Source organism: Rhinichthys klamathensis, unplaced genomic scaffold (genome assembly GCF_029890125.1).
Source record: "Rhinichthys klamathensis goyatoka isolate OS25496 unplaced genomic scaffold, OSU_Roscu_1.1 h1tg000820l_1, whole genome shotgun sequence".
Classification (NCBI taxonomy): Eukaryota; Metazoa; Chordata; class Actinopteri; order Cypriniformes; family Leuciscidae; genus Rhinichthys; species Rhinichthys klamathensis.
Genome location: NW_026607206.1, coordinates 40,406 through 65,000, shown reverse-complemented (window position 1 = coordinate 65,000; position 24,595 = coordinate 40,406). Strand labels below are relative to the sequence as shown.

At 37.5% G+C, this 24,595-nt stretch overlaps 1 protein-coding gene across 3 annotated transcripts in view; it reads right to left on the bottom strand.

Annotated features, from left to right (window-relative positions):
* Window positions 1-24,595, bottom strand: part of fbln1 (fibulin 1) — a 67,585-nt gene that overhangs the window by 16,633 nt on the left and 26,357 nt on the right. Inside the window, exons 10-16 of one of the 3 annotated variants that reach the window (XM_056243650.1) lie at window positions 23,227-23,352; window positions 22,020-22,145; window positions 21,154-21,273; window positions 17,425-17,556; window positions 15,885-16,008; window positions 2,742-2,884; window positions 262-399 (exon numbers count right to left, since the gene is read on the bottom strand). In XM_056243650.1, the coding sequence (XP_056099625.1) occupies window positions 262-399; window positions 2,742-2,884; window positions 15,885-16,008; window positions 17,425-17,556; window positions 21,154-21,273; window positions 22,020-22,145; window positions 23,227-23,352 (909 nt within the window). Of the gene's footprint in view, window positions 1-261; window positions 400-2,741; window positions 2,888-13,976; window positions 14,446-15,884; window positions 16,009-17,424; window positions 17,557-21,153; window positions 21,274-22,019; window positions 22,146-23,226; window positions 23,353-24,595 lie in introns of those variants that run through there. The other 2 variants (XM_056243649.1, XM_056243651.1) reach the window with 2 other exon arrangements.

The following is a 24,595-nucleotide window of genomic DNA, read 5'->3' as shown; positions in this document are numbered from 1 at the left end:
ATCAGATAGGAATCACACTGTCGGAACGAGTTAGACTGAATAAGCCTCTCCGTGTAGATTCATGCTTCCCCCTCTCCTCCCGCAAAGATACACATATGCATTTGGTTTGTTTAAAGAACGAAAAAAAACAAGAGAATCTTTCGTAATGGGAAATTAGGTCAGAAAACCACTTGATGCAAATGTGATTTCCAGACAGGAATGCCTCAGGGCTCGGTCTGTGGTCCGCTGGCATTGTTAGTCACATGCCACAGTGACACTCACCCACGATCATCCCGTGATCCAGGCGCTTGATGATGTCGAAGGAGTTCTGGACGTTTCCTTCCAGGATGTCGTAGACGATTTCCGGAGAGTCCATGTGTGGAAGGGGAGAAGGTGTCGAGGATCGCAGGAAAACGATTTCTGTCGGGAGGGAGGGGTGGGGGGGGTGGGGGGGGGTGGGGGGGGGGGGGGGGGGTTTGGCATTGATTGTTAATAGAAGACACTTGTGTCTGTAAAATTTGATGTACACTAAAAAATGCTGGGTTGTTTTAAGCCAATTTTGGGTCAAATATGGACAAACTCTAACATTGGGTTAAAAATTTAATTTAAAAATGTAACCCAATGGCTGTTTTTTTTTTTTTGCCATATTTGACCCAAAATTGGGTTAAAACAACCCAGCATTTTTTAGAGTGTAGATACAATTTTCACTCAGTAATTGCTAGTAAATTTCTCAAACAATTGCAAAGAAACGGCAAGGAACACATTGAATTACATGTGGAAATTTTGAAGTAGAAAAACTGAAATATTATTTCCTTCATCCAAAAATCATCTTTGTTTTATTTACAACTTGGAAAAATCTTTTTTTAGAGTGTGGTGCTGTGATGTGTTCAGAATTGAAGAATTGGCTATCGTTATGTCTATCTATCGCTCTGTCTTTCATTCCATCTGTCTGTCTATATCGTTCTATCTATCGTTTGTTCAGTCGTTCTATATCATTCGTTAAGTCGGTTATCTATCATTCTATCGTTCTAACTATTGTTCGTTTTATCGTTCATTTGTTAATTCATTCTATTGTTTGTTTGTTTGTTCTATCGTTCGTTTGTTCTATCGTTCATTTGTACGTTCGTGTACCTTCCATTCGTTCTACCTATCATTCGTTTGTTTGCTCTACCTATCATTCGTTTGTTTGCTCTACCTATCATTCGTTCGTTTGCTCTACCTATCATTCGTTCGTTTGCTCTACCTAGCATTCGTTCGTTTGCTCTACCTATCATTCGTTCGTTTGCTCTACCTATCATTCGTTTGTTTGCTCTACCTATCATTCGTTTGTTTGCTCTACCTAGCATTCATTTGTTTGCTCTACCTAGCATTCGTTTGTTTGCTCTACCTATCAGTCGTTTGTTTGCTCTACCTAGAATTCGTTTGTTTGCTCTACCTATCATTCGTTTGTTTGCTCTACCTATCATTCGTTCGTTTGCTCTACCTAGCATTCGTTCGTTTGCTCTACCTATCATTCGTTCGTTTGCTCTACCTATCATTCGTTCGTTTGCTCTACCTATCATTCGTTCGTTTGCTCTACCTATCATTCGTTCGTTTGCTCTACCTAGCATTCGTTTGTTTGCTCTACCTATCATTCGTTCGTTTGCTCTACCTATCATTCGTTCGTTTGCTCTACCTATCATTCGTTTGTTTGCTCTACCTATCATTCGTTTGTTTGCTCTACCTATCAGTCGTTTGTTTGCTCTACCTAGCATTCGTTTGTTTGCTCTACCTATCATTCGTTTGTTTGCTCTACCTATCATTCGTTCGTTTGCTCTACCTAGCATTCGTTCGTTTGCTCTACCTATCATTCGTTCGTTTGCTCTACCTATCATTCGTTCGTTTGCTCTACCTATCATTCGTTCGTTTGCTCTACCTATCATTCGTTCGTTTGCTCTACCTATCATTCGTTTGTTTGCTCTACCTATCATTCGTTTGTTTGCTCTACCTATCATTCGTTTGTTTGCTCTACCTAGCATTCATTTGTTTGCTCTACCTAGCATTCGTTTGTTTGCTCTACCTATCAGTCGTTTGTTTGCTCTACCTATCAGTCGTTTGTTTGCTCTACCTAGCATTCGTTTGTTTGCTCTACCTAGCATTCGTTTGTTTGCTCTACCTATCATTCGTTTGTTTGCTCTACCTAATATTCGTTTGTTCGTTCTACCTATCATTAGTTTGTTTGCTCTACCTAGCATTCGTTTGTTTGCTCTACCTATCATTCATTTGTTCGTTCTACCTATCATTTGTTTGTTTGCTCTACCTAGCAATCGTTTGTTCATTCTTTTGTTCTATCTATCCTGTCTGTCGTTCTGTCAAGTTGTTTTCAAAACTTTCAGACATTTAAAGTTTGTCTTGACAAACTTAGTTACGCAATTACAAAAATAAATTTTCTCTTGACTTCCAGTTCATTTTAATTCTGCTTATAATTTATAGACTCATTTTAATTGCAATCCTGATCCTGTTTGCTACCTCAATTCAACGTTAAATTCGGGAATCGAACTGGAATATATTCGTTTATCTCTTCTGAATGGTGCACAACCCTTTTCAGCTCTAAAGTTCGCTATAAACATTGAGTTTAACCAATTAGATTTTAATAATCATAACATTTTAGATTAAAATTATACAATATTTTTTCTAAAAAAAAAAAAAAAAAAAAGCTAAAATTTGTTTTGGATTAATTTATTTAAACAAAAAATGATCCAATTAATTTTCATGGCTGGTACCTTCTGGCTTGTTGAATTCTCTGAAGGTGGGAAGCGAGATGGCCGTGTGTGAAGTGGACAAGATGGGGTCGAGCACGCAGGAGATGTCATTGGGCTGGCAGAACTTCACACACCGTATGAAATCTGCACGGTCCACCCTCGGCCTGCTGGAGGAAGTCAAGTCAAGTTTAACACAACCGTAGTGTTTAAATAATACAATAAAATAAATCAATAAAAATAAAATAAAGAGAAAAGGAGTAGAAAAAAACAAAACAGATATGGAGATAAATCAAGTATCAAAATCATTCAATGTATACACAACGTAGAACACCAACGAATTTAAAATACATACACAAAATCACTCGAATGCAAGAGAGCAAAAATAGGTCTTTAAACTGGATTTAAAAGCGTCCAGTGATGGAGAGGCCCTGATGTTTAAAGGTAAACTGTTCCAGCGACTACAGAGAAAGCTTGATCACCGGTTAATCTAAACCACAGGAAGACAACACAACCCTCTGACCTTTGACCTGAGCTATATGTTCGTAGCCGTGTTTCCATTACAGATTTGCGCAAAACTTTTGCGATATATTTTCTAAATTTCGATAAAAAACGGCGCCATTTCCATTAATCGATGTTACTGTATGTATGCGACTAAAAGGTGAAACTAATATATTATATAGACTCATTACATGCAAAGTGAGATATTTCAAGCCTTTATTTGTTATAATTTTGATGATTATGGCTTACAGCTTATGAAAACCTTTTCACAATATTCTAATTTTGAATTTGGGGTTTTCATAAGCTGTAATCATCAAAATTATAACAAATAAAGGCTTGAAATATCTCACTTTGTATGTAATGAGTCTATATAATATATTAGTTTCACCTTTTAAGTTGAATTACTGAAATAAATGAACTTTTGCACCATATTCGAATTTTTCGAGTTTCACCTGTAGGAGTTTAATGAACTCTCTCTCGTCTTCTGTCCAAACACACCGCGCCATCTTTAAAGAATGATCGACTTTTACGTACGTCAGGTGACCTGTAAATGCGAAAAAACTGTTTCTATTGTTTGCAGTTTTGCAAAATATTCCTTTTTCGAATTGCCTGAAAAACCACCTCATGCGAGCGTAAAAACTTTTTTGCAATATATGGGAGTTTCCATTGGGCGTATTTTCAACTCGCAAATTTAAAGGGATAGTTCGTTTTTACCTCTTGTAACGCACAGACCGAAGCGCCGGCGCCCTCAGATCACTTGGACGTGGCTGTGGTTACAAGAGGCAAAAACGATATAAATACTGTTCGTTTTCTCACACAAACCGCTCGTTTCGTGTCTTAGGCCATCAATGTGTACTTACATTTACGAGTCATTAAATCATGTTTAATTTGGACTTCTCTGTGCTGCTCTTTGAGGTGGTGACCATAGACCTGCATTATATGACTGACAGACAAGAACGGTTTGACCTAAAAATATCAAAATTTAATTTCAAAGTGAACTATCCCTTTAATTGTGTCTTAAGGAATACATATTAATGATGCAGGATTCGGTTTTCCTGTCAATGACGACATGCTAAAGACACAGTAGAGCCCATTGTGAGATGACTTGAGCAAACAGGCCGTGATCTCTGGTGATGACTGGGTAAAATAATCTGACTTTAGTTAAGGCTCTCCAACAAGTGGACGGCTTCCAGCAGAACCCACCACAGAACCAAGCACCCAGCGGGCGGGCGAAACCTTTACTACATAAATATTATTTGCACAAACACACTGGCCATTCTTAAAATGGAGCTCATAACACAAACAATCAGGATTTGGGGGGTAAAATATCAGAACAGAAACCGAGGAGAGGCCAAAACTCACACCACAGGAGAATCGGTGGTCGAGTTTCCTGTTAGCCACTCATGGGTTTCAATGCTTTTTTAAAGTTGTGACATTGATATAAAACTTTTTCCAAAAAAATGTTTGGTTTAGCAGAGCATTCCCAGTCCGGCATCCCAAAATCTCATGTGGAATTTAACTTATCCATCTATATATTATCTATATTAACTTTATTTAACGCTGCGTTTGTGAATCAAGAGCAGGCCTTGCATCACTAATGAGATCGTGTTAATTGTTAAAAATTAAATTGTTAAATCTCATTGCATTTTTTGTATTTATTCTGTATTGAATATATATTTAATTGTACATGCTCATTTCCACCTATTCTGTACATTTACCATCATCAATTGCTCACTTAAAGTCTATAAAGCTATACATTATTAAAGAAACTAATAATTTAAATACGATTTTGAGCAAATCTCAAAACGATTATTCATTGTGTACATTCAAATTTTGTACAGTCTTGATTCATTTTGAACATTTAAAACAATTGCAAATATTGAACTTTTGTGATGTTTTGTCTAAAAAAATTACAAATTATTTTCATTTGTTTAGACAAAATATTATATAATTAATCATATGAATACAAAATCTAAGTTTTATGATTTTGTCAAAATAAAACACTAAAATTACTATTGTATTTTGACAGAATATATTTAAAAATTTAATAATTTTGGGGTTTTAAGTTTAGACAAAATATTTAAAAACTTACATTTTTAATCTGCCATTCAACCTAAAAGGTGAAACTAATATATTATATAGACTCATTACATGCAAAGTGAGATATTTCAAGCCTTTATTTGTTATAATTGTGATGATTATGGCTTACAGCTTATAAAAACCCCAAATTCAAAATTAGAATATTGTGAAAAGGTTTTCATAAGCTGTGAACCATAATCATCAAAATTATAACAAATATAGGCTTGAAATATCTCGCTTTGCATGTAATGAGTCTATATAATATATTAGTTTCACCTTTTAAGTTGAATAACTGAAATAAATGAACTTTTGCACCATATTCTAATTTTTCGAGTTTCACCTGTATATGAATATATATGTGCGCAGGTGTGTAGTCTTTATTTACAAATTGACCTCAACAAATGACCTGTCTATCCTTAAAAATTCATAATACAGATTTTTTTTTTTTTTTTTCGCTTCCGCGTGTCCATGCGAACCGGAATTATTTGACAATGTTTTATCTGCACAGAGGTAAAGTCATGGTGACTTTAAAGTGGACAGCTCTAGTGAAGTGTGCATTATTTCTCCAGACACCGTCTCTGAGCGCTTTGATCGGATGCAGGAGTTGCAGTGAAACCCCAAAGCTCAGATCGGGTTACGGGCGTTTAGACAGCGAGAGGGGAGAAGCCCCTGACAGAGCAGTCGAGCCACCGCTGGGCACGGATCTGTAATTAGCAATTAGCGGGTGGGTCCACGTTTTGCTTAGGCCTGAGCCAAAGCCACAAAATGTTCTCCTGCTTTATAATACCTAAGTTGTGCACGACATGCCGAGCGAGAAAGACTGAGAACGAGGGGCAAGCGGCACAAATTACATCAAAGCTAACATTGTGGCGAACGCCGCTGGGGGGAATCCATCGCGCGCTCACGTGAGCAGAAACGCTAAATCCCCAAGTGTGACTTGAGGGGAAAAACATGGCTTTTGGACGGGCCGTGTTTCTGGTCAAGCAAAAGTTCTCTTTTTCTCTCTGGTAATTATTATTTATAGTCAGTGTCTTGATAGCGCACCAACACAAACACTGCGGCCCATCGTTTCTCGGTGCACGGCGGCGATGTAGCTTCACCACAAATTGTTCAGACCACTGTCCAAAGCCCAGAATCCCATAATTCACTGTCAGAAAGTGTGTGTGTGTGTGTGTGTGTGTGTGTGATGGGGGAGAGAAGAAACCCCATCGAGATGCCACCTGGCGGTGTGAGGAACCTTTATAGTGGCCCTGTTCTGCTGTAAAGCTACTAGTTTTGAGTCTTCAACAACAGGTTTACATGCATTCAAGGTCAATAAACACTTTAATTTTCTTATAATATACAATTGCAGCGTCACCTTTTTTTAATCTATAAAGGATTCTCTAAATTGGTTCTAAACAATCTCTGATTGGCCAGTCTGTTGTGATTGGTCTACTCTGATTGGTCAGATGACCCAGTCTGTTGTGATTGGTCTACTCTACTCTGATTGGTCAGATGACCCAGTCTGTTGTGATTGGTCTGCTCTGCTCTGATTGGTCAGATGACCCAGTCTGTTGTGATTGGTCTACTCTACTCTGATTGGTCAGATGACCCAGTCTGTTGTGATTGGTCTACTCTGCTCTGATTGGTCAGATGACCCAGTCTGTTGTGATTGGTCTACTCTACTCTGATTGGTCAGATGACCCAGTCTGTTGTGATTGGTCTACTCTACTCTGATTGGTCAGATGACCCAGTCTGTTGTGATTGGTCTGCTCTGCTCTGATTGGTCAGATGACCCAGTCTGTTGTGATTGGTCTACTCTGCTCTGATTGGTCAGATGACCCAGTCTGTTGTGATTGGTCTACTCTACTCTGATTGGTCAGATGACCCAGTCTGTTGTGATTGGTCTGCTCTGCTCTGATTGGTCAGATGACCCAGTCTGTTGTGATTGGTCTACTCTGCTCTGATTGGTCAGATGACCCAGTCTGTTGTGATTGGTCTACTCTACTCTGATTGGTCAGATGACCCAGTCTGTTGTGATTGGTCTACTCTGCTCTGATTGGTCAGATGACCCAGTCTGTTGTGATTGGTCTACTCTACTCTGATTGGTCAGATGACCCAGTCTGTTGTGATTGGTCTACTCTGCTCTGATTGGTCAGATGGTCCAGTCTGTTGTGATTGGTCTACTCTGCTCTGATTGGTCAGATGGTCCAGTCTGTTGTGATTGGTCTACTCTGCTCTGATTGGTCAGATGACCCAGTCTGTTGTGATTGGTCTGCTCTGCTCTGATTGGTCAGATGACCCAGTCTGTTGTGATTGGTCTACTCTGCTCTGATTGGTCAGATGACCCAGTCTGTTGTGATTGGTCTACTCTGCTCTGATTGGTCAGATGACCCAGTCTGTTGTGATTGGTCTACTCTACTCTGATTGGTCAGATGACCCAGTCTGTTGTGATTGGTCTACTCTGCTCTGATTGGTCAGATGGCCCAGTCTGTTCTGATTGGTCTACTCTACTCTGATTGGTCAGATGACCCAGTCTGTTGTGATTGGTCTACTCCACTCTGATTGGTCAGATGACCCAGTCTGTTGTGATTGGTCTGCTCTGCTCTGATTGGTCAGATGACCCAGTCTGTTGTGATTGGTCTACTCTACTCTGATTGGTCAGATGACCCAGTCTGTTGTGATTGGTCTACTCTGCTCTGATTGGTCAGATGACCCAGTCTGTTGTGATTGGTCTACTCTACTCTGATTGGTCAGATGACCCAGTCTGTTGTGATTGGTCTGCTCTGCTCTGATTGGTCAGATGACCCAGTCTGTTGTGATTGGTCTACTCTGCTCTGATTGGTCAGATGGTCCAGTCTGTTGTGATTTGTCTACTCTGCTCTGATTGGTCAGATGGTCCAGTCTGTTGTGATTGGTCTACTCTGCTCTGATTGGTCAGATGACCCAGTCTGTTGTGATTGGTCTGCTCTGCTCTGATTGGTCAGATGACCCAGTCTGTTGTGATTGGTCTACTCTGCTCTGATTGGTCAGATGACCCAGTCTGTTGTGATTGGTCTACTCTGCTCTGATTGGTCAGATGACCCAGTCTGTTGTGATTGGTCTACTCTACTCTGATTGGTCAGATGACCCAGTCTGTTGTGATTGGTCTACTCTACTCTGATTGGTCAGATGGCCCAGTCTGTTCTGATTGGTCTACTCTACTCTGATTGGTCAGATGACCCAGTCTGTTGTGATTGGTCTACTCTGCTCTGATTGGTCAGATGACCCAGTCTGTTGTGATTGGTCTACTCTGCTCTGATTGGTCAGATGGCCCAGTCTGTTGTGATTGGTCTCCTCTGCTCTGATTGGTCAGATGACCCAGTCTGTTGTGATTGGTCTACTCTACTCTGATTGGTCAGATGGCCCAGTCTGTTGTGATTGATCTACTCTGCTCTGATTGGTCAGATAACCCAGTCTGTTGTGATTGGTCTACTCTGCTCTGATTGGTCAGATGGCCCAGTCTGTTGTGATTGGTCTGCTCTGCTCTGATTGGTCAGATGGTCCAGTCTGTTGTGATTGGTCTACTCTGCTCTGATTGGTCAGACTGCCCAGTCTGTTGTGATTGGTCTACTCTGCTCTGATTGGTCAGACTGCCCAGTCTGTTGTGATTGGTCTACTCTGCTCTGATTGGTCAGATGACCCAGTCTGTTGTGATTGGTCTACTCTGCTCTGATTGGTCAGATGGTCCAGTCTGTTGTGATTGATCTACTCTGCTCTGATTGGTCAGATGACCCAGTCTGTTGTGATTGGTCTACTCTGCTCTGATTGGTCAGATGGCTCAGTCTGTTGTGATTGGTCTACTCTGCTCTGATTGGTCAGATGACCCAGTCTGTTGTGATTGGTCTGCTCTGCTCTGATTGGTCAGACTGCTCTGCTCTGATTGGTCAGATGGTCCAGTCTGTTGTGATTGGTCTACTCTGCTCTGATTGGTCAGATGGCCCAGTCTGTTGTGATTGGTCTACTCTGCTCTGATTGGTCAGATGGCCCAGTCTGTTGTGATTGGTCTACTCTGCTCTGATTGGTCAGATGGCCCAGTCTGTTCTGATTGGTCCGCTCTGCTCTGATTGGTCAGATGGTCCAGTCTGTTGTGATTGGTCTACTCTGCTCTGATTGGTCAGATGGCCCAGTCTGTTGTGATTGGTCTACTCTGCTCTGATTGGTCAGATGGACCAGTCTGTTGTGATTGGTCTACTCTGCTCTGATTGGTCAGATGGACCAGTCTGTTGTGATTGGTCTACTCTGCTCTGATTGGTCAGATGGACCAGTCTGTTGTGATTGGTCTACTCTGCTCTGATTGGTCAGATGGCCCAGTCTGTTGTGATTGGTCTACTCTGCTCTGATTGGTCAGATGACCCAGTCTGTTGTGATTGGTCTGCTCTGCTCTGATTGGTCAGATGGCCCAGTCTGTTGTGATTGGTCTGCTCTGCTCTGATTGGTCAGATGACCCAGTCTGTTGTGATTGGTCTGCTCTGCTCTGATTGGTCAGATGGTCCAGTCTGTTGTGATTGGTCTACTCTGCTCTGATTGGTCAGATGGCCCAGTCTGTTCTGATTGGTCTGCTCTGCTCTGATTGGTCAGATGGCCCAGTCTGTTGTGATTGGTCTACTCTGCTCTGATTGGTCAGATGGCCCAGTCTGTTGTGATTGGTCTGCTCTGCTCTGATTGGTCAGATGGTCCAGTCTGTTGTGATTGGTCTACTCTGCTCTGATTGGTCAGATGGCCCAGTCTGTTCTGATTGGTCTGCTATGCTCTGATTGGTCAGATGGTCCAGTCTGTTGTGATTGGTCTACTCTGCTCTGATTGGTCAGACTGCCCAGTCTGTTGTGGTTGGTCTACTCTGCTCTGATTGGTCAGATGGCCCAGTCTGTTCTGATTGGTCTGCTCTGCTCTGATTGGTCAGATGGTCCAGTCTGTTGTGATTGGTCTACTCTGCTCTGATTGGTCAGACTGCCCAGTCTGTTGTGATTGGTCTGCTCTGCTCTGATTGGTCAGATGGCCCAGTCTGTTCTGATTGGTCTGCTCTGCTCTGATTGGTCAGATGGTCCAGTCTGTTGTGATTGGTCTACTCTGCTCTGATTGGTCAGACTGCCCAGTCTGTTGTGATTGGTCTACTCTGCTCCGATTGGTCAGATGACCCAGTCTGTTGTGATTGGTCTACTCTGCTCTGATTGGTCAGATGGCCCAGTCTGTTGTGATTGGTCTACTCTGCTCTGATTGGTCAGATGGCCCAGTCTGTTGTGATTGGTCTACTCTGCTCTGATTGGTCAGATGGTCCAGTCTGTTGTGATTGGTCTACTCTGCTCTGATTGGTCAGACTGCCCAGTCTGTTGTGATTGGTCTGCTCTGCTCTGATTGCTCAGATGGCCCAGTCTGTTCTGATTGGTCTGCTCTGCTCTGATTGGTCAGATGGTCCAGTCTGTTGTGATTGGTCTACTCTGCTCTGATTGGTCAGACTGCCCAGTCTGTTGTGATTGGTCTACTCTGCTCCGATTGGTCAGATGACCCAGTCTGTTGTGATTGGTCTACTCTGCTCTGATTGGTCAGATGGCCCAGTCTGTTGTGATTGGTCTACTCTGCTCTGATTGGTCAGATGGCCCAGTCTGTTGTGATTGGTCTACTCTCCTCTGATTGGTCAGATGGCCCAGTCTGTTCTGATTGAATCTGGCTTACTTGATACACAGTGATACATATAGTAACGATGGCATAGTTTTTTTTGCTAGGGTGATGTAGATGGATGCTACAGAGTTGCTAGATTGTTCCTAGGGTGTTTTAGATGGTTGCTAGGGTGTTGCTCAATGGTTCTTATGATGTTTTAAGTGGTTGCTAGGGAATTCCTCAATTATTGCAAGAGTGTTGTAGAGATGGTTTCCCAACCAAGATGTTTCCAAATGTTAACCATCGCAAATAGCAAAGAGATCAAAACAGTATGACTTTACAAAAATAAAACAATATGAAAACATATGATAAATAAAACTGATTTTTAACTTTTTTCATTTTCACAACCTGTAAATACTGTTAGTACATTTGACAACTTTTGTTTACTTTACTTTTCAAATGTTTTGTTTATCCCCATTACGATTATTATTTAGCACTAGCATAACCATGTTTTACCTAGCAAGCAGATGTTAACATTATCATTGATTACAATATCACTGATATTAGGCCTATAGTTTTTATTAATATTTTGAATTATTTTCAGTTATTTCAGTCTTTTTATTATTTATAAAAAAATAGTATTTTTTGTTTTTGTCACTGATCTATATAATGTCATTCTATATATAGATCAGTGTTTTTTTGTCCTTTAAAAAAAATGGTCTATATAGGTTTTATTAAGTTTTAGTTTATTTTGTTGTAGTTTTTTAGTACTTCAGCTCAAGCCAAAGGACAATGGGAAATGTTGTCTGGTCAACTAGCTGAATTTTTATTTTATTTCAAGTAGCCTAATGCAAATGGTGTTTTAGTTTTAGCTAACAATATTTACCCTGGCTAGCCGTTAGCATCTTTCAGATCTCTCTTCAAAGATCGACGTCATCAGATCGCTCCGTCTGTTTCTGTGTGTATGTTGGTGGATTAGCGGCTAATGTATCCTTTAAATACAGGCTAAAGGGTTCAAATGCCTGGCTAATTATCCAGCTAACCACTTCAATGATTAATGGATGCTTCCTACATGACTAATTAAATGTTAATAAAATCGCGTCAGGGTGGCTAGTGCACATGACGTGTGTGGTAATTTTCCAACCGCCGTTCCCACTTTCCATGTCATGTCTCCACTGTATCATAAAAAAAAAAAATATTTAAAGCCAAACATATATTTTTTAAATAAAATACAAGAATGCTAAAGTACGTACAATTTTATTAGAAAAGAATAGACTAAAAAATAATAGAATATAATAATAAAAATGATTTTGACACCAGTTGTGATTTGCTTTGCCTAACAGCGCCACCTAGTGGCCTATAACATACAGACGTTTGATTCAAGTCTCACGTCTGATCACAGTTTGAAAGTAGTTTCATATACAGTCATAGACTAGAGTACATAATGAACAGCAGTTTTGATACATGAAGAACATCATCTCAGGTCATATATTCCCATTATTAGACACCTGAGGAACTTTGCTTTCTGCAGTATCTATCGTTACACAAAAGTAGAGAATAATGTTGCCTTCAAGTCTTCATGGGTTGATCATATGAGTGCTCGTGAACGCCAGAACAGAGTGTCCTTTACCTAAACGTAATGAACGAACCTTACCTGTTACTGTACAGCATATTATCAGACAAGCCTTTTTAACTGATAATATGCTGCACTGTAACACAGCACATATATTTTTTACTGTGTAATAATATAATTATTTTAAATGTCACTTCACTTCAGTATTCATTTCTACCATTTATGTGCATATTTTAATACAATTATTTTTTTATTATTGTGATTTGTTACCACTTTATGTGCATAATCTATTGCAAATACATTTTTAAAAATGTATTATGATTTCTTTACCACTTTATGTGCATAATTTATTGCAAATACTTTCTAAAAAATGTATTGTAATTTTATTTTACCACTTTATGTGCATAATCTATAGCAAATAAAAAAACTAATTTATTGGGATTTTTTCACCAGTTTGTGGATATTTTACTGCAAATATATTTTAATATGTGAATTTTTTTTACCCGTTTATTGTGCATAATTTACTGCAAATACCTTTTTATTTGTGAACTATTTACCAGTTTATGTGCATATTTTACTGCTAATACATTTTAATTTGTGAAATTTTTAACCATATTATGTTCATATTTAACTGCAAATACATTTTTTTAATTCATTGCAATTTTTCTACCATGTTATGTGCATATTTTCCTCACTGAAAATATTTTTTTTTAATGTGTGAATTTTTTTTACCACTTTAGGCACACATATTATATGTAATGTAATATTCAGCTCTTTTTATGATGTATTTATCACGGAACTCTCCAGTTTATTGTTTTTAAATGTTCTGCAAAGCATGTCTGAGTTAGCAACAGTAACCAAGAGGGAGGCGGAGCTTAGCGAATGGTCAATTAGTAGTGAAAAAATGGATTTTCATGTCTGAGGCAAATCAGTATCAGTGTTATCTTAATATTATTTATATACTATAATATTTTTATTAAAAACACTTGATCACGTCGTAATTAAAATAGGGGAGGTTTCCAGAAGGACTTGAAGGCAACATTAGACAAGATACCAGAGGCTCATCGGAGCATCTACTTTAAAGGTGCAGTGTGTAATATTTAGCAGCATCTAGTGGTGAGGTTGTGAAATGCACCCAACAGAAGTTAAGGTGGCCGACAGGAAGTGATGTCGTCGTCTGAGACAGCAGAGAGTAGCCAGTTAAGCAATTAGGATTCTTTACAAAGATAAATTAAGAAATTAGTTTTACTTGATAATTCACTAAAACGATATGTTATTGCGAATATTATTGATACTTGTTCATCATCGTGTCAGTGTTTTATTCGCTGACTTTAGCTATAGCTTCTTTACACGAAGAACAACATAGTGACGAAACGCATTTGTCCGCTCAGGGCCACCGTAGAAACATGTCAATAAGGCGACCCGCGGTGTGTGTAGAGAGAAATGCTCATCTAAGCTAATAAAAACATAATGGTTCATTAAGTAAAATATAGTTATGTATATGATATTGCATTTCTGTCAACAGATCCTCCTAAATATTACACACTGCACCTTTAATGAAGCACTGCGCTAATAAAACACTGGTTTCATTCAGTGATGGCGTTGCTCAGCTCGTCGGGGGTTACAAACAAGCGTATCTTGAAGAGGTAAACGCTAAGGTGTCCGAATCGCCTCAGTTTCATCTCCAGAGAGATTTCAAAGTCCTGAGGAAGCGTGATGGGTTTCTGAACCACCAACACGCCCCCGTGATCCACGCGTTTGGCGGAGAAGAAGCCTCCCTGGTTCCCGTCCACGATGGCCACCTCGATGTCGTCCCCGAGCGCCGAGTTGGACGGGCCCATGCGGAAGATGTTGGTGGGAATGGGGATTTTGGTGGGGAATGTCAGGTGGTAGTAGGTAATTCTCACAGGCAAGGCCAGGCACTCGCTAGTCAGATTACAAGGCAAGCGCTCACAGCGACTGCGAAGGGGAGATGGAGAGAAACACGTGGGGAAAGAGAGAAGAGAAAGAGGGGTTAGAACGGTGCACGACATGCGGAGGAGTGTGTGATTTTAGGGGGAGGGGTTTGTTTGAGGGGGGAGGAGCATTCACAGTGACATCACACTCTAAAAAATGCTGGGTTGTTTTAACCCAATTTTTTATTTATTTAAATTTAACCCAATTTTCGGTCAAATGAGGACTAACCCAAACGTTTGGGTTAAAAATTTAATGTAAATTTTTTTAACCCAACGGTTGGGTTTGTTCGTCCATATCTGACCCAAAGTTGGGTTGAAACAACCCAGCAGTTTTTTTTTGGAGTGCACAGACCGAGACAACTCTAATAGAGCGCAACAGCCGGAAGGAAAAAATCCCATTTCTTTTCTACACAGAGATCTCGGATCAAGCCGGCATGGTTCAATTTGTATTGAAACGTTTTTTGGGGGAGAAAATGAATGAGAAAAAATACTTCCGGAACGGTTGCGCTCTTATCGGTAGGGGATATTAATGGTATTAATGACACGTTGTGCACAGTTCATGCATTGCGCTCATGCACAGGGTGATCAGCAGATCTGTGAGGAACCCAGTTCTGATATTCATGCCTTCCTGCAACATCTGAGCTGTACATCAACTCCTTTAAGATATATATGCACTAATATTTGCATAATTTTGTATTATTTATTTATTTGTTGTTTTGTTTCTAGACCGTATATTTTGTTTTATATTTTTTATTTGTTCATGTTCAGTGGAAATGTTTATTTTTAATTATTTAAATTAAATAATATATATATAATTTACATTTTAAAAAGTACAAGTTTTAGTGCTGTCAAATATAAATATACAAATATTTACAAACTTTTGTTAGATGCGATTAATCCCAATTAATTGATTTGATATATATATATATATAGTTCACATATTATTTTTTATATAATTACTTCAAATAAATTGAAATAGTCATAAATAAAAGAAAATTATATTTTATATATATATATGAATTATTCCTTATTATTTGTAATATTATTATTTCAATATTTATTTATTATTAAATGTTTGTATAAAATTTCCTTTTTTCTTTTTCTTTTTCTTTTTTTCGTATTCAGTGGAAAGATTTGGAAACCGACCCTCAGATATGACAAATATTAAAGTTAACGGAAATTCAAAATTGGGTTATTATGCTTTGCTGTAGCTCAGTTGGCGCTTGCAACGCCAAGGTCATGGGATCGATTCCCAGGGAAAGCAAGAATGTAAATGTGTACCTTGAAATGCAATGCAAGTCGCTTTGGATAAAAGCGTCTGCCAAATGCATAAATGGATTAAATTCCTACAGCATAAAATCAATCTCCACCCTGCATTTGTTGAATGTCCTTTTTCTGTTGTAAACTGGTCAGAGTTGTTCTGGTTCTGCTTTGGTCACTCACGTGTCTCCCGAGCGCCTGTAGTTCGCCGGACAGTCGAAGCTCAGGCATTTATATCCACCCTGGATGTTGAAGCAGCTCTGGGATTCTGTGCAGGCGTGAGTCCCGGTCACACACTCATCGATATCTGCTCGGGAACATCAGTATTAGTGTTGGTCTTGATGATTATGTTTAAATAAAACACTTTATTTACAGTGATTTGACCATATTTAAAGGGATAGTTCACCCAAAAATGAAAATTCTGTCATTAATTACTCACCCTGATTGTCATTCATCATATAAAGCGGATTGTGTCTCATCAGAATAATTCATATGGATTAGTTTTACGATCACTTTATAACGTTTTTGAAGCATTAAAGTGGTAGTTGCTTATCAATGGAGAAACAGAAATATCTCAGATTTCATCAAAAATATCCTCATTTGTGTTCTGAAGATCTTATAGGTTTGGAACGACACGAGGGCGAGTAATTACTGACAGAATTATCATTTTTGGGTGAACTGTCACTTTAAGGGCTTTTGCCACAGCATAAAGCGGTGTAATATGACAAATGATGCACGTTATGTGTGAAATTGAAAATACCAATTTTTTATGAATTCTGACACTCAGGGTTACTAAAACTGAATAAAAATAAACATATAAAAACATATAAATATTTTTATATATATATATTAATTAAATTAAATATAATATTTAAATAATATTTTTTATAATATTATTTATTAAAGAACATAGTATACCTATTGCATGTTTATTTTCAATTATTTAAATTAAATTAACATTTTTAGGTATATATATATATATAGCTGACATATATCATATAAATATATATAAAATATAATTTAATTTATTATTATTATAATTTGTTACTTATTCAATATTATTTATAATAAATACATCTTTAATATTATTATTTATTTAATATTATTATTTAATGTTTATTTATTTATTATGTAATTTGTATATAACCCTAGGTAAATACATAAGTTAACATGAACTAAGAATGAACAATACTTCTACAGCATTTATTAATCTTTGTTCATGTTAATTTCAACATTTACTAATACGTTATTGAAATCAAAGGTTGTATTAGTTAGCATTAGTTAATGCACCGTGAACTAACATGAACAAACAATGAACAGCTGGATTTTTATGAACTAACATTAACAAAGATTAATAAACACTGTAACAAATGTATTGCTCATAGTTAATACATTAAATAATGTTAACTAATGAAACGTTGTCTTGTTTGTTGGATTATAATGGTGACACTTTACAATAAGGTCTCATTTGTTAACATTAGTAGTAACGAACAATACTTCATTCATGAACATTTCTTAATTTTAGTTAATAAAAGTGTTCATGTTCATGTTAGTTCGCTAAATCTTGAAAACGTATTGTACTGTAAACCATTATTACAAATCACTGTGTTATAAATATTACTATCTAATTTTAACTAATGAACCCAGTTGTAAAGTGTTACTGATTCCTGTATTGTGCGACAGTATATGAACACTGGGCTCCTGATAAGAGTGTGTTCCTGACCCTGGCAGCTGCGTCCGTTGGGAGCGAGTGTGTATCCGGTGGCGGGACACGTGCAGTGAAAGCTTCCCGGTGTGTTGTGGCATCGGTAAGAGCAGATGTGTCCACCGGTGGGCAGCGCACACTCGTCGATGTCTGGAGATTGAAACACACTGTATGAATGATGGAGTCTGACAGCAAACATGAGCCCTGTGCGTGCTCTGTCTCAATTCACCTACTTATTACTTATAATACGCTTATAATCAGTGATGGGCAGTAACGCGTTAGAAGTAACGCGTTACTGTAATCTGATTACTTTTTTCGAGTAACGAGTAAAGTAAGGGATTACAATTGAAAAAATAGTAATTAGATTACTGTTACTTCCCCGTAAACAGTCTGCGTTACTGCGTTAGTTAACCGTGATTTTGTTTAGTGTCGTGAGACTGTCTCGTGACATGAGTCGTGCGTGAATAACAAATGATGTATGAGCGCCGCGACATCAGTGAGAGACGACTAGAACGAGGGAGAGAGCAGCAGAGCTGCCAACTCTCACACACGCTCGCTCACACGCACACCCCCGATTTCTCGCGCTGAAGTGTCAACCCCTTCGGTCAAACGCCTGAAAGATGAGTTTATCTATAAATCTAACTGTTGAGCCACATTTGTTATTGACTTACACCGCAAATTAGTTAAAATCTCCCGGAATTTAGAGCGAGCGTGCATGCGAGACAGAGACTGTGCTCCATGTAGCGCGCACACGGACAGAGAGAGAGAGCAAACGCGAGAGACCTTGCATGTGCAGAGAGAGCATCCTGATCTAGAAACAGGACCCCCGTTGGAGAATGTCAAAATTCTACCTCAAATCTGAGCAAGCATATGTCAAGAGACAGTTTTACACGGTTAACTAACGCAGCAAGCCGGTACAGGAACGTGAAACAGGAATGTGAAACCCTACTGAAAAAAACCCTGGCCTGAACACCCAACTGACATGACCGCAGCGGCTACCTACATGCTGATGGGATATAATATATAACCACTGTTTCACTCCGAAAGAAAACAAAAAACGTGAAGCCAAAATGTGGCATGCAGCAGCATTTTCTGTTTTAATCAACTAATTTTTACTCCTCTCTGCACTTTACTGTTAAAAGACGTAAGTGTTAATCATTTGTAATACAGTCAGGAGCGACTTTCATTTTAAATGATTTTATTGCTGTATTTTTACATCTTTTCAAATGAAGGATTTTACAAAAAATACATTTATTTTATATGCTGGAATATGTAGAAATTTAAGTTAACAGAAGAAGGACTTTCTTTATTTCATTAAAATATGGTGGAATGTGCAGAAAATAGGTTTAAATGTTCAACAATTTTCTTCTAGTCTGAGACTATTGCATTTAATTGAATTTTTTGCTTGCAATGTGCATAAAGTTAAAATATTGAAATAATAAAATAAGTTTAAAAAAAGAGAATGTTTCATTTGATTACATTTTGATGATGGAACATGCAGAAAGAATAGAATTAGGCTGAAAGGTCTATTGCTTTAGCGTATTCAGGTCGTGCATCATGTGTTTGAAAAGTAACTTAGTAAAGTAACTAGTAAAGTAACTAATTACTTTTGAAAATAAGTAATCAGTAAAGTAACTGGATTACTTTTTTGGAGAAGTAATCAGTAATCAGTAACTAATTACTATTTCCAAGTAACTTGACCAACACTGCTTATAATATAAGTATGTACTCACTCAAAAAGACTTCACCTGTTTCATTACTGGGTGAATCAGTGTTTTTGAACAAATCTCTTGAGTGAATGATTCAATGACTCACTCATAAATACTTCACTTGTTTCTCAATTCGCCTACTTATACTACGCCCTAAAAGTATGTACTCTTTTTGTGAAGAAAAAATACATACTTTTGAGTGAGTACACAAGCGGACACAAGCTGACCTGTCAATCATCCTGTCACCGTAAACTGACCTGTCAATTATCCTGTCACCGTAAACTGACCTGTCAATCATCCTGTCACCGTAAACTGGCCTGTCAATCATCCTGTCACCGTAAACTGGCCTGTCAATCATCCTGTCACAGTAAACTGACCTGTCAATCATCCTGTCACCGTAAACTAGCCTGTCGATCATCCTGTCACCGTAAACTGACCTGTCAATCATCCTGTCACCGTAAACTGACCTGTCAATCATCCTGTCACCGTAAACTGACCTGTCAATCATCCTGTCAATCATCCTGTCACCGTAAACTGACCTGTCAATCATCCTGTCACCGTAAACTGACCTGTCAATCATCCTGTCACCGTAAACTGACCTGTCAATTATCCTGTCACCGTAAACTGACCTGTCAATCATCCTGTCACCGTAAACTGACCTGTCGATCATCCTGTCACCGTAAACTGACCTGTCAATCATATATAGTAGATCTAGAATAGTAGATCTTTTCAACATACACTCACCGGCCACTTTATTAGGTACCCCATGCTAGTAACGGGTTGGACCCCCTTTTGCCTTCAGAACTGCCTCAATTCTTCGTGGCATAGATTCAACAAGGTGCTGGAAGCATTCCTCAGGGAGTTTGGTCCATATTGACATGATGGCATCACACAGTTGCCGCAGATTTGTCGGCTGCACATCCATGATGCAAATCTCCCGTTCCACCACATCCCAAAGATGCTCTATTGGGTTGAGATCTGGTGACTGTGGAGGCCATTTTAGTACAGTGAACTCATTGTCATGTTCAAGAAACCAATTTGAAATGATTAGAGCTTTGTGACATGGTGGAAGTAGCCATCAGAGGATGGGTACATGGTGGCCATAAAGGGATGGACATGGTCAGAAACAATGCTCAGGTAGGCCGTGACATTTAAACGATGCCCAATTGGCACTAAGGGGCCTAAAGTGTGCCAGGAAAACATCCCCCACACCATTACACCACCACCACCAGCCTGCACAGTGGTAACAAGGCATGATGGTTCCATGTTCTCATTCTGTTTACGCCAAATTCTGACTCTACCATCTGAATGTCTCAACAGAAATCGAGACTCATCAGACCAGGCAACATTTTTCCAGTCTTCAACTGTTCAATTTTGGTGAGCTCTTGCAAATTGTAGCCTCTTTTTCCTATTTGTAGTGGAGATGAGTGGTACCCGGTGGAGTCTTCTGCTGTTGTAGCCCATCCGCCTCAAGGTTGTGCGTGTTGTGGCTTCACAAATGCTTTGCTGCATACCTCGGTTGTAACGAGTGGTTATTTCAGTCACTGTTGCCCTTCTATCACCCCGAACCAGTCTGGCCATTCTCCTCTGACCTCTGGCATCAACAAGGCATTTCCGCCCACAGAACTGCCGCTCACTGGATGTTTTTTCTTTTTCGGACCATTCTCTGTAAACCCTAGAGATGGTTGTGCGTGAAAATCCCAGTAGATTAGCAGTTTCTGAAATACTCAGACCAGCCCTTCTGGCACCAACAATCATGCCACGTTCAAAGTCACTCAAATCACCTTTCTTCCCCATACTGATGCTCGGTTTGAACTGCAGGAGATTGTCTTGACCATGTCTACATGCCTAAATGCACTGAGTTGCCGCCATGTGATTGGCTGCTTAGAAATTAAGTGTTAACGAGCAGTTGGACAGGTGTACCTAATAAAGTGGCCGGTGAGTGTATATGCTTTGGGACACACTTATTCTAATCTCACACACTGTTTAGGATGGATAGTGTGGACATTGAGACGCAGGGACAGTCTCAGACACTCACCTTCACAGGTGATCCCGTCCACATCACTCAGCTGGTAACCACGGCGACAGTAACACTGATAGGACCCGTAAACATTGGCGCACTCCTGACTGCAGGGGCCGCTCTCGCACTCGTCGAGGTCTGTGGATAAACGACAGGCCAGGGAATGAACCAAGGCTGACTGAGCTGATTATTAAGGCCCGTTCACACCAAGAACGGTAACTATATTTGCGCACACACTTAACGAATGATAACGGTCTGTTTATTCTAAGCTCGCGCTGTGGTTTCAAAGTGTGTACAACGTCATCGAACATGTTTCTGCTGTTCTCGTTGCGTTTACGCGGCTTTAACCAGCAGATGTCCTCAGCATGCTGTGTTTTGAGGGAAGCGTGTAATCGAGCTGATAATCTAACAGTGAATTTAGTCAATATAGTGGAATAAAAACAACACAGTCTTTTTCACCGCAACTTCGAAGGAAGCAAGACAGTGTTGTTGAAACGAGCGCTGGAAACCTGAGGCAAAACTTCTCACCGTTTATTCAGAGGAGGGATGAACGATTGTTTTCCATTTTCTTGAAAAGTGGCTTGACTTGTCAAACAATGGTGGATTTATCTGGACCTCCGTGATTAACTTCCCCTCAATGTCGTCTGCCATTTTAAATGCGCGAGTAATGCCCGGTAATTAGAATGGATTCTGATTGGCTGTCAGTGTTTGTCGTTCAACAACTGGAAAAAAATGTTCCAAAAGTGATCCGGAACGAAAGCGTTATCATTATAGCTGTGGTGTGACTACTACTCTTTAATATTGAGAAAGATTTTTAAAAGTATATCGTTATCGTTATCGTCCTTGGTGTGAACGGGCCTTTAGTTCTAAGGGTTTTGCGGTACCTTCGCAGTTCCTGGCGTCGCTGGCCAGCTTGAAGCCGGTGGTGCAGCTGCACTTGTAGGAGCCCAGGATGTTTTCACACTTGTGTTTACAGAGTCGGCCCGGATAGTTCCTGCACTCGTTGATGTCTGATGTTCAGGAGAAAGGAATACGGCATTTAGATCAATGGGGGTCAAGCAAAAGGTTCATTAAAATAATAATGCTAATGCTAAAATATATATATATATATATAGATATATATAGATATATACATACATATAATTTTTAAAATAATTATATTATACAAATTAATTAATGATTAATTATATTTTTAATAGTCTAAAATTAAATAGTATATTGTTTAATTTAATAAATAATTATATATAAATAAAATATAAAATGTACTATATTTTAATTATTTAAATAAAATTGTATATATATATATATATATATATACACACACTTGAAATATTTTAAATTACAAATTATAATAAGTATAATTTAATAAAAAGAAAATATATATAATATTATTAAATTAATATAATATTTAATTATATTTAATGATCAATATATTTAATTAAAATATATATATATATATATATATGTAATTGTTTAAAATATTTCAAGTATATATATATATATATATATATATATATACTTGACATATTTTAAACAATTATAATAATTATCATTAATAATTATAATTAATATAATTAAATAATATATATATAATTAGATTATTTAATTAATATTTTGTTAATTATTTAAATTATATATATATAATTAATTAATTACAATATATATATATATATATATAATTATTTTAAATAATTATAATATAATAATAATAAAATAATTAATATATTTAATTATATTTGAATTATTTAAATTCAATAATAATGTTTTATATATGATTTATAATTTAATTAAAATTATATATTATTTAATTTACAAAAAAAATATATATATATATATAATTCTATTTCTAATTATTTTATTCAGTGAAAATGTTGCATTTAAAAAGAGTTGGAAATGTACTTTGAGACTTTTTTGTACTCAGATATGACAAATTAAAGTTAACGCAGAGTCTGTACATTTAATTTATTTATTCCACATTTATGTCTGATGTTCAAAAGAAAGAAATACTGAACACAGATCAACAAATAAATTCAAATGCATGAACCCTGGTGTGGGTTTGAACCTACAACCTTTGACCTCTTAACCACTGACCTTCACAGGATCTGGTAATGCTGTTGAAGATGAAGCCGGACCTGCACTCGCATCGGTACGAGCCCAACAGATTAATACAGCCGTGACTGTCACAGGAGTTATCAGGACCCGCACACTCGTCGATATCTGAGGCGAGAGTCATCATCAGAGCTCATATTCAGCTCTTAAAGAGACAGACTAACTTTATCAGTGGGAAACTCTCAAACCTAGCAAAATATGGCATTCACAACCCATTTTATTTCCATAATGTCATAGTGACAAGTATGTTCTATGTAATATTATATTATTTAGATTTTTTGTTATATTATTTATTGATTTTTGGGGGTGAAACTGAGAGCTGGATTTTTTTCTCAAATAAGATGATTTCTTTGAGGTTTTTATTATTTTATGTTTTATTTAGTCACTTATAAAGTTCACCTATAACATTAGTTATACCTTTAAGACTTCTGTGTATAAATATACTGTATATTAAATTATATTCATTATAAATGTATATAATTATATTAAAATTACATAAACATAATAAATGTACTTTGTAATATATATATATATATACACCGGTATATTAATTAGTGTTTTCTTTCTTTTGAAGTCTTTGAGAAAATCTTTCCAGCATTTTTATTATTTGATATTACATTTTTTTCTCTGAAGACCAATTATAATACTAGTGACACATTTTGTGCTATGTAATATAATTAATCATATAATCAAAATAAATATTCTATATACATGTTATTCATTGATTTTTCCTTTTGATTTAGTTTTATTTATTTATTTATTTATATATAAACATAATTTAAGATTAAATAATAAAAATGTATTTTATTATTTATTTTATTATATTAATTAGTGGGGGGGGGGTTAATCTTAGATTTCTAGCATTTTTATTATTTGATATTTTATTTTATTCACTGAAGACTAATTATAATACAAGTGACACATTGTGTGCTATAATAAAATTATATATAGAATATTTATTTTGATTATGTTATTTATTATATTATTAATTAATTTTTCCTTTTGATTTAGGGTGTTATTATATTATTTATGAGACTAATTAAAATATTAGTTATACCAGTATATTACTCTAAGGTTATTTTTCCCCAAAATATTTTTCTAATGTTTAGAATTAAACATGCAATGTCATGCATATCTGAGTGACACAGTATATGCTATAGAGTAATTACATATAACATAAACATGACATTAATATAAAATAGATATTTTTTTATGTTATTCATTGTTTTTCTTTTGAATTTAAGCATATTTATTACTTGACATTGTATTTTCTCTCTGAGTACTTGATCAGATTGGTCATGAATTGAACATGTTTAATCTGCAGTTGTGTGAGATTGTGTGCGTGTGTGTG